The sequence below is a fragment of the Ranitomeya imitator genome, chromosome 3 (genome assembly GCF_032444005.1).
Source record: "Ranitomeya imitator isolate aRanImi1 chromosome 3, aRanImi1.pri, whole genome shotgun sequence".
Taxonomy (NCBI): domain Eukaryota; kingdom Metazoa; phylum Chordata; class Amphibia; order Anura; family Dendrobatidae; genus Ranitomeya; species Ranitomeya imitator.
In genome coordinates, this window is record NC_091284.1 from 548,187,673 (window position 1) to 548,205,060 (window position 17,388).

General features: G+C 44.6%; 1 protein-coding gene across 2 annotated transcripts in view; it reads right to left on the reverse strand.

Annotated features, from left to right (window-relative positions):
- Positions 1 to 17,388, reverse strand: part of TMCO3 (transmembrane and coiled-coil domains 3) — a 101,415-nt gene that overhangs the window by 19,234 nt on the left and 64,793 nt on the right. For both annotated transcript variants that reach the window (XR_011319337.1, XM_069757878.1), the window contains exons 6-7: positions 12,038 to 12,130; positions 10,075 to 10,261 (exon numbers count right to left, since the gene is read on the reverse strand). Coding sequence is in view for 1 of the 2 variants with exons in the window: in XM_069757878.1 (XP_069613979.1) it covers positions 10,075 to 10,261; positions 12,038 to 12,130 (280 nt within the window). In the remaining variant the exon portion in view is untranslated. The remainder of the gene's footprint in view (positions 1 to 10,074; positions 10,262 to 12,037; positions 12,131 to 17,388) is intronic.

Sequence of the window (17,388 nt, forward strand, 5' to 3'; positions counted from 1 at the left end):
GCGGGGGAGCGGGCGGAAGTGCGTGGGCGGAGTGTGGCTGCCCCCCCGTGCTCCGATCCCGCCCCCCCGTGCTCCGATGCCCCCCCCCCGTGCTCCGATGCCCCCCCCCCAGTGCTCCGATGCCCCCCCCGTGCCCTAATCTCCCCCCCTTATACTTACCCGGCGTCCCGGTGTCCGTCCGGCCGTCTTCTCCCTGGGCGCCGCCATCTTGCAAAATGGCGGGCGCATGCGCAGTGCGCCCGCCGAATCTGCCGGCCGGCAGATTCGCTCCAAAGTGCATTTTGATCACTGAGATATAACCTATCTCAGTGATCAAAATAAAAAAATAGTAAATGACACCCCCCCCACTTTGTCACCCCCATTGGTAGGGACAATAAAAAAATTAAGAATTTTTTTTTTTTTTTTCACTAAGGTTAGAATAGGGTTAGGGTTAGGGTTAGGGTTAGGGTTAGGGGTAGGGTTAGGGGTAGGGTTAGGGGTAGGGTTAGGGGTAGGGTTAGGGTTAGGGGTAGGGTTAGGGGTAGGGTTAGGGGTAGGGTTAGGGGTAGGGTTAGGGGTAGGGTTAGGGGTAGGGGTAGGGTTAGGGGTAGGGGTAGGGTTAGGGGTAGGGTTAGGGGTAGGGTTAGGGTTAGGGTTAGGGTTAGGGTTAGGGGTAGGGTTAGGGGTAGGGTTAGGGGTAGGGTTAGGGGTAGGGTTAGGGGTAGGGTTAGGGGTAGGGTTAGGGTATTTTCAGCCATTTTAGCCCTAAAAAGCTTCCTAGGAAACACACAGTAAAAAAAGGATAAAAAAACGCATCAAAAACGCATCAAAAAAGGACAAAAAAAGGACCTGCGTTTTCTGCCAAGAGCTGCAGTTTTTTAAAAAAAACTGTCCTGAAAAAAAAAGGATGGAAATCCTGAACGTGTGAACATACCCTTATTCTTTTAAATCATGTCTAATATATAATTGCCTAGAATACTACTTCCTGCAATTTGTGCCAACTTCCGTGGCTTTGTCCGGAGCTAATGTCCGGAGCTAATGTCCGGAGCTAATGTCCGGAGATTAATTGCCTAAAATACTACTTCCTGCAATTTCTGCCAACTTCCGTGGCTTTGTCCGGAGCTAATGTCCGGAGCTAATGTCCGGAGCTAATGTCCGGAGCTAATGTCCGGAGCTAATGTCCGGAGCTAATTGTTATGGCTGGCAATCAGGCAACACAGCGTGCAGTAATCAGCGCACATACAGAGATCTGGCAATAACCAAAAACAATAAGACGAGCTCTGAGACGTGGAATCTCTGTAGACTGCAGTACCTGATCTATCCTCACACAACTATAAGCAGCAGTGGATTGCGCCTAACAACTACCTATGCAACTCGGCACTGCCTGAGGAGCTGACTAGCCTGAAGATAGAAATACAAGCCTGACTTACCTCAGAGAAATACCCCAAAGGAATAGGCAGCCCCCCACATATAATGACTGTTAGCAAGATGAAAAGACAAACGTAGGAATGAAATAGATTCAGCAAAGTGAGGCCCGATATTCTAGACAGAGCGAGGATAGCAAAGAGAACTATGCAGTCTACAAAAAACCCTAAAACGAAAACCACGCAAAGGGGCAAAAAGACCCACCGTGCCGAACTAACAGCACGGCGGTGCACCCCTCTGCTTCTCAGAGCTTCCAGCAAAAGACAATAGCAAGCTGGACAGAAAAAAACAGAAAACAAACTAGAAGCACTTATCTAGCAGAGCAGCAGGCCCAAGGAAAGATGCAGTAGCTCAGATCCAACACTGGAACATTGACAAGGAGCAAGGAAGACAGACTCAGGTGGAGCTAAATAGCAAGGCAGCCAACGAGCTCACCAAAACACCTGAGGGAGGAAGCCCAGAGACTGCAATACCACTTGTGACCACAGAAGTGAACTCAGCCACAGAATTCACAACAGTACCCCCCCCTTGAGGAGGGGTCACCGAACCCTCACCAGAACCCCCAGGCCGACCAGGATGAGCCACATGAAAGGCACGAACAAGATCTGGGGCATGGACATCAGAGGCAAAAACCCAGGAATTATCTTCCTGAGCATAACCCTTCCATTTGACCAGATACTGGAGTTTCCGTCTAGAGACACGAGAATCCAAAATCTTCTCCACAATATACTCCAATTCCCCCTCCACCAAAACAGGGGCAGGAGGCTCCACAGATGGAACCATAGGTGCCACGTATCTCCTCAACAACGACCTATGGAATACATTATGTATGGAAAAGGAGTCTGGGAGGGTCAGACGAAAAGACACCGGATTGAGAATCTCAGAAATCCTATACGGACCAATAAAACGAGGTTTAAATTTAGGAGAGGAAACCTTCATAGGAATATGACGAGAAGATAACCAAACCAAATCCCCAACACGAAGTCGGGGTCCCACACGGCGTCTGCGATTAGCGAAAAGCTGAGCCTTCTCCTGGGACAAGGTCAAATTGTCCACTACCTGAGTCCAGATCTGCTGCAACCTGTCCACCACAGAATCCACACCAGGACAGTCCGAAGACTCAACCTGTCCTGAAGAGAAACGAGGATGGAACCCAGAATTGCAGAAAAATGGAGAGACCAAGGTAGCCGAGCTGGCCCGATTATTAAGGGCGAACTCAGCCAACGGCAAAAATGACACCCAATCATCCTGGTCAGCGGAAACAAAACATCTCAGATATGTTTCCAAGGTCTGATTGGTTCGTTCGGTCTGGCCATTAGTCTGAGGATGGAAGGCCGAGGAGAAAGATAGGTCAATGCCCATCCTACCACAAAAGGCTCGCCAGAACCTCGAGACAAACTGGGAACCTCTGTCAGAAACAATATTCTCAGGAATGCCATGTAAACGAACCACATGCTGGAAGAACAAAGGCACCAAATCAGAGGAGGAAGGCAATTTAACCAAGGGCACCAGATGGACCATTTTAGAAAAGCGATCACAGACCACCCAAATGACCGACATTTTTTGAGAAACGGGAAGGTCAGAAATGAAATCCATCGAAATATGTGTCCAAGGCCTCTTCGGGACCGGCAAGGGCAAAAGCAACCCACTGGCACGTGAACAGCAGGGCTTAGCCCTAGCACAAATTCCACAGGACTGCACAAAAGCACGCACATCCCGTGACAGAGATGGCCACCAGAAGGATCTAGCAACCAACTCCCTGGTACCAAAGATTCCTGGATGACCGGCCAGCACCGAACAATGAAGTTCAGAGATAACTTTACTAGTCCACCTATCAGGGACGAACAGTTTCTCGGCCGGACAACGATCAGGTTTATTAGCCTGAAATTTCTGCAACACTCTCCGCAAATCAGGGGAGATGGCAGACACAATGACTCCTTCCTTGAGGATACTCGCCGGCTCAGATAACCCCGGAGAGTCGGGCACAAAACTCCTAGACAGAGCATCCGCCTTCACATTTTTAGAGCCCGGAAGGTATGAAATCACAAAATCAAAACGAGCAAAAAATAACGACCAACGGGCCTGTCTAGGATTCAAGCGCTTGGCAGACTCGAGATAAGTCAAGTTCTTATGATCAGTCAATACCACCACGCGATGCTTAGCACCCTCAAGCCAATGACGCCACTCCTCGAATGCCCACTTCATGGCCAGCAACTCTCGGTTGCCCACATCATAATTACGCTCAGCAGCAGAAAATTTCCTGGAAAAGAAAGCACATGGTTTGAACACTGAGCAACCAGAACCTCTCTGTGACAAAACCGCCCCTGCACCAATCTCAGAAGCATCAACCTCGACCTGGAACGGAAGAAAAACATCAGGTTGACACAACACAGGGGCACAGCAAAAACGACGCTTCAACTCCTGAAAAGCTTCCACGGCAGCAGAAGACCAATTAACCAAATCAGCACCCTTCTTGGTCAAATCGGTCAATGGTCTGGCAATGCTAGAAAAATTACAGATGAAGCGACGATAAAAATTAGCAAAGCCCAGGAATTTCTGCAGACTTTTTAGAGATGTCGGCTGAGTCCAATCCTGGATGGCCTGAACCTTAACCGGATCCATCTCGATAGTAGAAGGGGAAAAGATGAACCCCAAAAATGAAACCTTCTGCACACCGAAGAGACACTTTGATCCCTTCACGAACAAGGAATTAGCACGCAGTACCTGGAAAACCATTCTGACTTGCTTCACATGAGACTCCCAATCATCTGAGAAGATCAAAATGTCATCCAAGTAAACAATCAAGAATTTATCCAGATACTCACGGAAAATGTCATGCATAAAAGACTGAAAAACAGATGGAGCATTGGCAAGTCCGAACGGCATCACCAGATACTCAAAATGACCCTCGGGCGTATTAAATGCCGTTTTCCATTCATCTCCCTGCCTGATTCTCACCAGATTATACGCACCACGAAGATCAATCTTAGTAAACCAACTAGCCCCCTTAATCCGAGCAAACAAGTCAGAAATCAATGGCAAGGGATACTGAAACTTAACAGTGATCTTATTAAGAAGGCGGTAATCAATACACGGTCTTAGCGAACCATCCTTCTTGGCTACAAAAAAGAACCCTGCTCCCAATGGTGACGACGATGGGCGAATATGTCCCTTCTCCAGGGACTCCTTCACATAACTGCGCATAGCGGTGTGTTCAGGTACGGACAAATTAAATAAACGACCCTTAGGGAATTTACTACCAGGAATCAAATCGATAGCACAATCACAATTCCTATGCAGAGGTAGGGCATCAGACTTGGACTCTTCAAATACATCCTGAAAGTCCGACAAGAACTCTGGGATGTCAGAAGGAATGGATGACGAAATAGACAAAAATGGAACATCACCATGTACTCCCTGACAACCCCAGCTGGTTACCGACATAGAGTTCCAATCCAATACTGGATTATGGGTTTGTAGCCATGGCAACCCCAACACGACCACATCATGCAAATTATGCAGTACCAGAAAGCGAATAACTTCCTGATGTGCAGGAGCCATGCACATGGTCAGCTGGGCCCAGTACTGAGGCTTATTCTTGGCCAATGGTGTAGCATCAATTCCTCTCAACGGAATAGGACACCGCAAAGGCTCCAAGAAAAATCCACAACGTTTAGCATAATCCAAATCCATCAGATTCAGGGCAGCGCCTGAATCCACAAACGCCATGACAGAATACGATGACAAAGAGCACATTAAGGTAATGGACAAAAGGAATTTGGACTGTACAGTACCAATAACGGCAGAGCTATCGAACCGCCTAGTGCGTTTAGGACAATTAGAAATAGCATGAGTAGAATCACCACAATAGAAACACAGTCTGTTCAGACGTCTGTGTTCTTGCCGTTCTACTTTAGTCATAGTCCTGTCGCACTGCATAGGCTCAGGTTTACTCTCAGGCAGTACCGCCAGATGGTGCACAGATTTACGCTCGCGCAAGCGACGACCGATCTGAATGGCCAAGGACATAGACTCATTCAAACCAGCAGGCATAGGAAATCCCACCATTACATCCTTAAGAGCTTCAGAGAGACCCTTTCTGAACAAAGCCGCTAGTGCAGATTCATTCCACAGAGTGAGTACTGACCATTTCCTAAATTTCTGACAATATACTTCTACATCATCCTGACCCTGGCATAAAGCCAGCAGATTTTGCTCAGCCTGATCCACTGAATTAGGCTCATCGTAAAGCAATCCGAGCGCCAGGAAAAATGCATCAACATTACTCAATGCAGAATCTCCTGGTGCAAGAGAAAACGCCCAGTCCTGTGGGTCGCCGCGCAAAAAAGAAATAATAATCAAAACCTGTTGAATAGGATTACCAGAAGAATGAGGTTTCAAGGCCAAAAATAGCTTACAATTATTTCTGAAGCTCAGGAACTTAGTTCTGTCACCAAAAAACAAATCAGGAATCGGAATTCTTGGTTCTAGCATCGATTTCTGATCAATAGTATCTTGAATCTTTTGTACATTTACAACGAGATTATCCATTGAGGAGCACAGAGCCTGAATATCCATGTCCACAGCTGTGTCCTGAAGCACTCTAATGTCTAGGGGAAAAAAAAGACTGAAGACAGAGCTAAGAAAAAAAAATGATGTCAGGATTTCTTTTTTCCCTCTATTGGGAATCATTGGTGTGGCTCCTTGTACTGTTATGGCTGGCAATCAGGCAACACAGCGTGCAGTAATCAGCGCACATACAGAGATCTGGCAATAACCAAAAACAATAAGACGAGCTCTGAGACGTGGAATCTCTGTAGACTGCAGTACCTGATCTATCCTCACACAACTATAAGCAGCAGTGGATTGCGCCTAACACTACCTATGCAACTCGGCACTGCCTGAGGAGCTGACTAGCCTGAAGATAGAAATACAAGCCTGACTTACCTCAGAGAAATACCCCAAAGGAATAGGCAGCCCCCCACATATAATGACTGTTAGCAAGATGAAAAGACAAACGTAGGAATGAAATAGATTCAGCAAAGTGAGGCCCGATATTCTAGACAGAGCGAGGATAGCAAAGAGAACTATGCAGTCTACAAAAAACCCTAAAACGAAAACCACGCAAAGGGGCAAAAAGACCCACCGTGCCGAACTAACAGCACGGCGGTGCACCCCTCTGCTTCTCAGAGCTTCCAGCAAAAGACAATAGCAAGCTGGACAGAAAAAAACAGAAAACAAACTAGAAGCACTTATCTAGCAGAGCAGCAGGCCCAAGGAAAGATGCAGTAGCTCAGATCCAACACTGGAACATTGACAAGGAGCAAGGAAGACAGACTCAGGTGGAGCTAAATAGCAAGGCAGCCAACGAGCTCACCAAAACACCTGAGGGAGGAAGCCCAGAGACTGCAATACCACTTGTGACCACAGAAGTGAACTCAGCCACAGAATTCACAACAGCTAATGTCCGGAGCTAATGTCCGGAGCTAATGTCCGGAGATAAGTGACGTCAACAGTGTCCAGTGTCTGATTGGTTGCCGCCTGCTGCGAGCGACCAATCAGAAACGTGCCGTACTGTGACACACTCCGCCCGCCATTTTGGTGTGATTTTTGAATTTTTACCTCACAGCAAGTTTCTACTGCGTGGAGGCGGGCCCAGTGACGTTGCTCTTCAAGCTCCTGCCGAATTTCGTCAAAAAAATGATAATACCATTTACCAAAACTATATATATTTAGTTGTGAAGTGGTTCAGTGACATTTTCACACCAATTTTGAACTTTTGTTTGGTGTTTTCTCCATATACTGCCTATTATTTTTGTTCTTTCTTACTATTATTTATTAATTGTATTATTCTTACATTTGAATAAATAAAAGTATATATGGATTCTAGACTCCCGATTCTTTAGAATCGGGCTGCCATCTAGTATCCAATAAAATATTTAAAAAAACCTTCTGCTGTAATCGCTCGGTATCCTTAGGCAGTAAAGCACTGATAGTTTGGAAAGTGTGAACTCAATGTTTGATCCCTGTATACAGTTGGGAAAGTTCCTGGTGCACATATCAAACTAATCAATAGGGCTCCAGAATGTCCTTTCAGACTTTCTGGTGCCGGTATATAGAAGAAGAACTTTCTCTGCCGTATGGAATAGAGCATTCTGCTGCGCTATTCTATATATATAGGGAGATACAGTAAAGAAATAAATATACTGTGCATCTATGGGCAACAAATACCAGGGCATCTACCCGCGGGATATAAAGGGTAATTCGTTCATTGTATATTTGTGGTCATTATTGGCATTCTTGGTTACTTATTGTAAACAATCCAGTATCTTTAGACATAAGTGGATATGTACCACAATGTATCATCAGAATATTCTAATAGCAAGTCCAAATACGCCATAAATACAGTCATTTCACAAAAAATAAAGTTCTGAATCCTCTGGTTTTGCAGAGTCAGCACAGCAGTGTCACAACATTATGGAGCCTGGTTTCATTGTTGGTGGGGTAAACTGTTCTTTATAGGATTCATTTCCTCTCTAAACACTATGCTAAAGCATTGCCAAAAAGCCCTGGATTGGTTTCTTCTGTCCATAGAACGTTTTCTTAGAATGATTGTTGTCTATTATTTCATTATACGGTTGGGTTAAAGCCTAACAACCAGTGCCCAGCTGAGGCTGCGATGCTGCATGTAATCTATCAAACGACAGGTTATAATGAGAAAATAGAAAGACAAGTCCTGACATTTAATATAGGAAAACCATTTTCAAACTAAAGACATGAACTTCAAAAATGGTTGGATGATTTTTTTATTTATTTTTTTTATATATATATTTATTTATTAGTCTTTTGCAGACCCCAACAGGTTTTCTTCAAGAATGGTCCTGTATTTGGCTCCATCCATCTTCCCATCAATTTTAACCATCTTCCCCGTCCCTGCTGAAGAAAACCAGGCCCAAAACATGATGCTGCCACCACCATCCTTGACAGTGGGGATGGTGTGTTCAGGGTGATGAGCTGTGTTGCCTTTATGCCAAACATATCGTTTGGCATTGTTGCCAATAAGTTTGATTTTAGTTTCATCTGACCAGAGCACCTTCTTCCACATGTTTGGTGTGTCTCCCAGGTGGCTTGTTGCAAACTTTAAACTACACTTTTTATGGATATCTTTGAGAAATGGCTTTCTTCTTGCCACTCATCCATAAAGGCCAGATTTGTGCAGTGTATGACTGATTGTTGTCCTATGGACAGACTGTCCCACCTCAGCTGTAGATCTCTGCAGTTCATCCAGAGTGATCATGGGCCTCTTGGCTGCATCTCTGATCAGTCTTCTCCTTGTTTGAGATGAAAGTTTAGAGGGACGGCCGTGCATTGATAGATTTGCAGTGGTATGATACTCCTTCCATTTTAATATGGTCGCTTGCACGGTGCTCCTTGGGATGTTTAAAGTTTTGGAAATCATTTTGTATCCAAATCCGGCTTTAAACTTCTCCACAACAGTATCACGGACCTGCCTGTTGTGTTCCTTGGTCTTCATGATGCTCTCTGTGCTTCAAACAGAACCCTGAGACTATCACAGAGCAGGTGCATTTATACGGAGACCTGATTACACACAGGTGAATTATATTTATCATTAGGTATTTAGGACAATATTGGATCATTCAGAGATCCACAATGAACTTATGGAGCGAGTTTGCTGAATAATATTGCACGCCCAACTTTTCAGTTTTTGAATTTCCACAAAAATTTAAAATAACCAATAAATTTCGTTCAACTTCACAATTGTGTTCCACTTGTTGTTGATTCTTCACCAAAAATTTACATTTGGTATCTTTATCTTTGAAGCATGATATGTGGAAAAAGGTTGAAAAGTTCCAGGGGGCCGAATACTTTCGCAAGGCACTGAATACACACACACATAATATATATATTGGCGCTGCGGCATGCGCAGTAGCGCAGTGGCATGTTGAGATTCCCCAACCAAGATGGAAGTGCCGAGCGCTGGTGCGCAGGCGCATGACGCCAGTTACACATTAGCGTCTGTGATTGGCCTCCTATAGGACATGTGACGGTGATGCACGTAGTAGCGCTTGGACATGCGCACTAGCAGTAAGGGAACGCTGATTACATGCTGTCTCCTCCATTAATGTCTCTCCAAAGGTATGATAATGTACAATAGATGGTCCCTGTAGATAGGAGGTATCCTATAGGAGGTTTTTAATAGTACACAGCTGGCATTTATACACTTTGTTTTGTAATCACATGTAATTTAAAGGGAGTTATTGATTGGCTGCACTTAGGGGATGGTAGGGTTATATCCCTATATATATGTGTAAGAAATGTATGTTCACTGCTTGAGAAAGGCTCAGTTTGAGCCGAAACGTTGCAAGGAGATGTGGGCTCAATAAACACCTGCATATTATCTCTTGAATATGGAGTGCTGCCTATTTTTGTGATCTATCTGGATTGGTGTACAACCATTGGACGGGTTGTTTGGGCTGTGCACCCGAAGACAAGTATAGGATTTGTGCTGTTCCATTTTTGTCTAATATATATATATATATATATATATATATATATATATATATATATATATATATATACACACACACCACACATACATATATGTATGTGTGTGTAGTTTATACACAAACTTGAAGGTCATTTAGTTACCATCTTTATCTCCTCGAGAGCTGCCTGCAAGGAATCTGGACACCAAGGGGGTGCTAGACAAAGACAAACATGTTGAAATGAAGACACTCTGCGTAGGTCTGATTTGTAGGACGTGCCCCCATAGTAAACCAAATGCAATCATTAAAACCGTCATGAAGCATGGGCCTTGCACAGCAATTTTCCATACCTAAGGGATAAAAAATAAATCATATTATATCTCACTGACAAGTGAAACTGACAATAGAGACAACAGTAGTTTTGCACATAACAATACTTAAAAGATCAATCGACAGTTACAATCAATTTATTTTATCCTAACTTTTGTGTCCACAGCACTCATGCAAACCTTTGTGTCACCGTGGCAACAGACTACAAATAAAGCCTGCACTTTTGATCCTGCAGTCATATTTCTTTTTACCGGTCCCATTCTAATTGCTAATCTTAGTTGTAAATGTTTTAGAAAAAAAATTTAAATGCAAAATGTTCCCAGCCAAAAAAGGCAACATGTAGTTTGCAAGGCAGTGGCATGAAATGTGGACTTTACCGCAGCTATACATGTCAGGACACTCCTGTTGCTAAATAGCAAAGTGTAAAAACTGGAAAGTCCGCTTTAGCCCTGACCCCATGGCACTGTACATGCTGCAGACTGCCACTTACCTGCTGCCTGCTATTCCAGGTATAGTCTCTTCTAAGCCTTAGCTAAAGGGACTGTCAGCACAGGATGACTGTTGGAATCAAGTGCTTCATGGCGGGGCCAAACATTTCTATACACCTTACCGCCTGCTTGGGTTCCATCTCCGCCCTTCTCTGACTCTATGGAGCCAGAGCTGTCAATCAAAGGCCAGGTGGATGGATGCTGAGGGAAAACAAGCAGGTGGGAAGGAGCACCTCAACGTTTGGCCATGCCATGATGCACCAAGCACCTTATGTGGTTTTGAGTGTCAGTCTGTGCTGACCGAGTCCCTTTAAACCTACAAATGAGTCTGTAAAAAATACTCTACCTCTGAGTGCACAATATGGCACTGCAGGCTGCAGTAGAGGCCTGAAAGAGGATCATGGTGGGAAACCTACTAAACAGTGGCAGCAGGTAAGCAAGACTACAAGGGGAAAAACACAACACGTAACTTACATTTTGGACAACCTTTTATTAGACGGCCTTGTAACATAAACCGATGCACATAGGGTGGGAAATGGCTCATAACAAGTAGAAAATGCCTTTATATAATCGTGCTACAATGTGCTTAGCTCATGGGGAGCGCTGGATGCGATCATTATGTCCTATGTCCTCAGTCAGGTGTGCAAACCTTGCTGGGAATCCAGGAACGCATATCTGGACACCCCACACAAGGGACACTAATGGAGGGGCAGATAACCAGCTGACAATGTGGAAGATCAATGGAAAACCTTTATCGGGAAAGTCTCCGGAGGTACAAAGCATTTTGGAGCTCCTTTCTAAGTAACTGAGAAGCATACCTGGGACTGGTGTCCACACAGAGCCTCCTCTCCCATAAAGCTTTGTCCACTGACCACATGCTAATCATGGGGACGTCCGTTTCACCTCACCTGAACACCATATTTCCCACTGCATTTGGGTCACAAAGCTAAATCGGTCCCAAACAAATGTAGTCACGTGGATCATTTTCAGTAGAACAATCAAACATAACCCCAGAAACAGGGGAAACGTAACCTTAGGATAGTCACTAGTTTATCGCCATTTCGGGGTTTCACATTCTCCATTGAAATACTGACTTACTGAAGTATTTATTGATTTACTCATCTCATCACTCATAGAGTGATCTATTTCAAGTGTTTATTTCTGATAATGTTGATGATTATGGCTTACAGCCAATGAAAACCCAAAAGTCATTACCTGAGGAAAGGCCGTCTTTACCAACTTTCGCCTTGCAGCAACTAGCATTTTTGACTTACATTTACTGTACATTAGTAAGTAAAACGTACCAACCTTTCTCAGTTTTTCTGGGGAAAATTCCAATCCAACAAGAAAAAGTGTGAAAAAGACACCAAACTCTCCAAGAGTTTCCACTTGGACAATAGACTTAATGAGAAGAAAAAGAAAAGCAATGTGAGTTCACCATACCCCACTATTTCAGATGTTTTGGCTTTTATATACTTTGCACCAGTCCTCTCTACGTGGATGATTTTCCATGGACTGGACATGTACTCCCGGTATACTTGCAGGGATCACCTGTACACCCGTCTGCCCCTTATGACAATCTGCTATACAAACTTGTCCCTTGACTTCAATGGGGCTCTGTCATCAGTCAGAAAAAAGAAACATGGCGCTTTCTTCATGGAGGTTAAAGGGTAAAGATCCCCACCAAGGAGATCTCCTGACATTTTGCAAAATACATCAGAAATGGAGGCGGACTATTCCGAAAGCAGGATTTCCTCCACTCCCAGTCCTACGTTACGCATGTCCAGTCAACAGATACAGTATTAGAACAGAAAAAAAAAATGGAGTTCCATACACATGGAGTTCCATACATCCATACAGTGACCAGCACAATATAGGGGAAAAGAGCAATAGCGGTGTGTCTAGTAGAAAAATATCTTACCCATGATGGAAAGAAGTCAGATGCCGAGGTACCGAATTAGGGGGGGGGGGGGGGGGGTCGACTCTTGCTATTGCTCTTTTCCCCTATATGGTGCTGGTCACTGTGACAGCCGTTGGGGTATGCACTATTTTACAGGCATCCAATGCTTTGACTTATACTGATGTTAGGTGAATTGGGTGCCATATAATTGATATAACTTATAGTGGTGTATACTAGTACCATGATGTGAGTCTATATAAATTCATTGGTTTTTGCCGGGGACTTACTTGTTTCCAAACTAGGGCTTTTGTCTTTTTTCTTGATTTTTGCTATTTAAATGTGTTTACAGTATCTTTAATAAAATGTACTAATTTTTTTAATATTCTATGTGTATGGAACTCCATTTTTTTTGTGTTCAATCAAATGTGTATCAGGAGTATACACTTACTATCTGGTTATTTTATGGGCATATATATTAAGTCAATTAGACAACTCCTTATTATATGGGACCCATGTTTTTCTCTGTGAGTTTGAGTATATCACAAATACAGTATTAGACCTGATGGTTGGTTTTCTGACTTCTTATTATTGTCCCCGTTTTTCTTAGCAGCTTCTTGCTTTTATGAACGTTACTTATCTGACATTTGTAACTAGATGGCGGCCCGATTCTAACGCATCGGGTATTCCAGAATATGCATGTCCACCTAGTATATTGCCCAGTCACGTAGTATATTGCCCAGCCACGTAGCATATTGCCCAGCCACGCAGCATATTGCCCAGCCACGTAGTATATTGCCCAGCCACGCAGCATATTGCCCAGCCACGCAGTATATTGCCCAGCCACGCAGCAGATTGCCCAGTCACGTAGTATATTGCCCACTTACATAGTATATTGCCCAGCCACGTAGTATATTGCCCAGCCACGTAGCATATTGCCCAGCCACGCAGTATATTGCCCAGCCACGCAGTATATTGCCCAGCCACGTAGCATATTGCCCAGTGACGTAGTATATTGCCCAGTCACGTAGTACAGTTATATGAAAAGGTTTGGGCACCCATCTTAATCTTAAGCTTATTGTTTTATAAAAATTGTTTTTTTTGCAACAGCTATTTCAGTTTCATATATCTAATAACTGTTGGACACAGCAATGTTTCTGCCTTGAAATGAGGTTTATTGTACTAACAGAAAATGTGCAATCTGCATTCAAACAAAAATTTGACAGGTACACCCCACCAGAAAAGTGATATTAATATTTAGTAGACCCTCCTTTTGCAAAAATAACTGCCTCTAGTCGCTTCCTGTAGCTTTTAATGAGTTCCTGGATCCTGGATGAAGGTATTGTTGACCATTCCTCTTTACAAAACAATTCCAGTTCAGTTAAGTTTGATGGTCGCCGAGCATGGACAGCCCTCTTCAAATGATCCCACAGATGCTCAATGATATTCAGGTCTGGGGACTGGGATGGCCATTCCAGAACAGTGTAATTTTTCCTCTGCATGAATGCCTGAGTAGATTTGGAGCGGTGTTTTGGATCATTGTCTTGCTGAAAGATCTATCCCCTGCGTAACTTCAACTTTGTCACTGATTCATGAACATTATTGTCAAGAATCTGCTGATATTGAGAGGAATCCATGTGTCCCTCAACTTTAACAAGATTCCCGGTGCCGGCATTGGCCACACAGCCCCAAAAGCATGATGGAACCTCCACCAAATTTTACTGTGGGTAGCAAGTGTTTTTCTTGGAATACAGTGTTTTTTGGCCGCCATGCAGAACGCCTTTTTGTATGACCAAACAACTCAAACTTGGTTTCATCAGTCCACAGGACCTTCTTCCAAAAAGAAATTGGCTTCTCCAAATGTGTTTTAGCATACCTCAGGCGACTCGGTATGTGGCGTGCTTGCAGAAACGGCTTCTTTCACATCACTCTCCCATACAGCTTCTCCTTGTGCAAAGTGCGTTGTATAGTTGACCGATGCACAGTGACACCATCTGCAGCAAGTTGATGCTGCAGCTCTCTGGAGGTGGTCTGAGGATTGTCCTTGACTGATCTCACCATTCTTCTTCTCTGCCTTTCTGATGTTTTTCTTGGCCTGCCACTTCTGGCCTTAACAAGAACTGTACCTGTGTTCTTCCATTTCCTTACTATGTTCCTCACAGTGGAAATTGACAGGTTAAATCTCTGAGACAGCTTTTTGTATCCTTCCCCTGAACAACGTTGAATAATCTTTGTTTTCAGATTATTAGACAGTTGTTTTGAGGAGTCCATGATGCCACTCTTCAGAGGAGATTCAAACAGGAGAACAACTTGCAAGTGGCCACTTTAAGTAGCTTTTCTCATGATTGCATACACCTGGCTATGAAGTTCAAAGCTCAATGAGGTTAGAAAACCAAAAAAAGTGCTTTAGTAAGTCAGTAAAAAGTAGGTAGGTGTATTTAAAACAAGAAAATGATAAGGGTACCCATACTTATGCATCTATCAAATTTTGTTTGAATGCAGATTGCACATTTTCTGTTAGTACAATAAACCTCATTTCAAGGCAGAAACATTACTGTGTCCAACAGTTATTAGATATATGAAACTGAAATAGCTGTTGCAAAAAAACAATTTTTATAAAACATTAAGCTTAAGATTAATAGCGGTGCCCAAACTTATTCATAGAACTGTATATTGCCCAGCCATGTAGTATATTGCCCAGCCACATAGTATATTGCCAGCCACGTAGTATACAACACAGAGCCACATAGTATAAAGCACAGACACGTAGTATACTGCCCAGTCACGTAGTATATTGCCCAGCCACGCAGTAAATTGCCCAGCCATGTATCTAACAGGTTAAAAAAGACTTAAAATAAAAAATAAACATATACTCACCTTCCGAGGGCCCCTTGTAGTCCTGGCACCTGTGTGCGGTGCACGCGGCAGCTTCCGGTCCCAGGGTTGGTATGAGCGCAGGACCTGTGATGACGTCGCGGTCACATGACCGTGACGTCATGGCAGGTCCTTCTCACATAGAATCCTTGGCACCGGAACCTGCCGCTTGCACTGCCGAGGACAGGGCGCGACCTTGGAAGGTGAGAATAACGGGTTTTTTTTATTATTATTAATTATTATTATTATTTGTAACATTAGATATTTTTACTATTGATGCTGCATACGCAGCATTAATAGTAAAAAGTTGGTCACACAGGGTTAATAGCTGCATTAATGGAGTGTGTTACACCGCGGTCCATTAACGCTGGCATTAACCCTGTGTGAGGGCTGACTGGAGGGGAGTATGGAGCGGGGCACTGACTGCGGGGAGGAAGGAGCGGCCATTTTGCCGCCGAACTGTGCCCGTCGCTGATTGGTCGTGGGCGTTTTGCCACAACCAATCAGCAACTTGGATTTCCATGACAGACCGAGGCCGCGACCAAAGAATATCCGTGATGGACAGACAGACAGAAGGACAGACAGAAAGACGGAAGTGACCCTTAGACAATTAAATAGTAGACTAGATGGTGGACCGATTCTAACGCATCGGGTATTCTAGAATATGTATGTATATAGCAGCCACATAGTATACAGCATAGGCCACGTAGTATATAGGAGTACTACGTGGCCTGTGGTATATACCATGTGGCTGCTATATACCGTATATACTCGAGTATACGCCGAGATTTTCAGCCCAAATTTTTGGGCTGAAAGTGCCCCTCTCGGCTTATACTCGAGTCACGGTCGGCGGGTGAGGGGGTGAGGGCGCTGAGGCATACTTACCTGCTTCCAGCGATCCTGACGCTCCCCGCCTGTCCCACGGTCTTCGGTGCTGCAGTTCTTCCTCTATCAGCGGTCACGTGGGACCGCTCATTAGAGAAATGAATAGGCGGCTCCACCTCCCATAGGGGTGGAGCCGCCTATTCATTTCTCTAATCAGCGGATAGAGGAAGAAGCTGCGGCACCGAAGACAGCTGTCCGGTAGAAGGAGCGGGACTCCGGGACCAGGTAAGTATGTAATATTCACCTGTCCGCGTTCCAGCCGCCGGGCGCCGCTCCATGTTCCCGGCGTCGCTCCATCTTCCCGGCGTCTCTGCGCTCTGACTGTTCAGGTCAGAGGGCGCGATGACGCATATAGTGTGCGCGGCGCCCTCTGCCTGATCAGTCAGTGCAGAGAGACACCGGGACCGGACGCCGGAACGAGACGCCGGGAGCTGCAAGCAATAGAGGTGAGTATGTGTTTTTTTTTTTGTTTTTTTTTTACTGCAGCAGCAGCAGCAGCGACAATGGCAGGGCTTTCTATGGGGCAATATGAACGGTGCAAGAGCACTATATGGGGCAGAGCTTTCTATGGGGCAATATGAACGGTGCAAGAGCACTATATGGGGCAGAGCTTTCTATGGGGCAATATGAACGGTGCAAGAGCACTATATGGGGCAGAGCTATAGGGCAATAATGAACGGTGCAAGAGCACTATATGGGGCAGAGCTATAGGGCAATAATGAACGGTGCAGAGCACTATATGGGGCAGAGCTATAGGGCAATAATGAACGGTGCAAGAGCACTATATGGGGCAGAGCTATAGGGCAATAATGAACGGTGCAAGAGCACTATATGGGGCAGAGCTATAGGGCAATAATGAACGGTGCAGAGCACTATATGGGGCAGAGCTATAGGGCAATAATGAACGGTGCAGAGCACTATATGGGGCAGAGCTATAGGGCAATAATGAACGGCGCAGAGCACTATATGGGGCACAGCTATAGGGCAATAATGAACGGCGCAG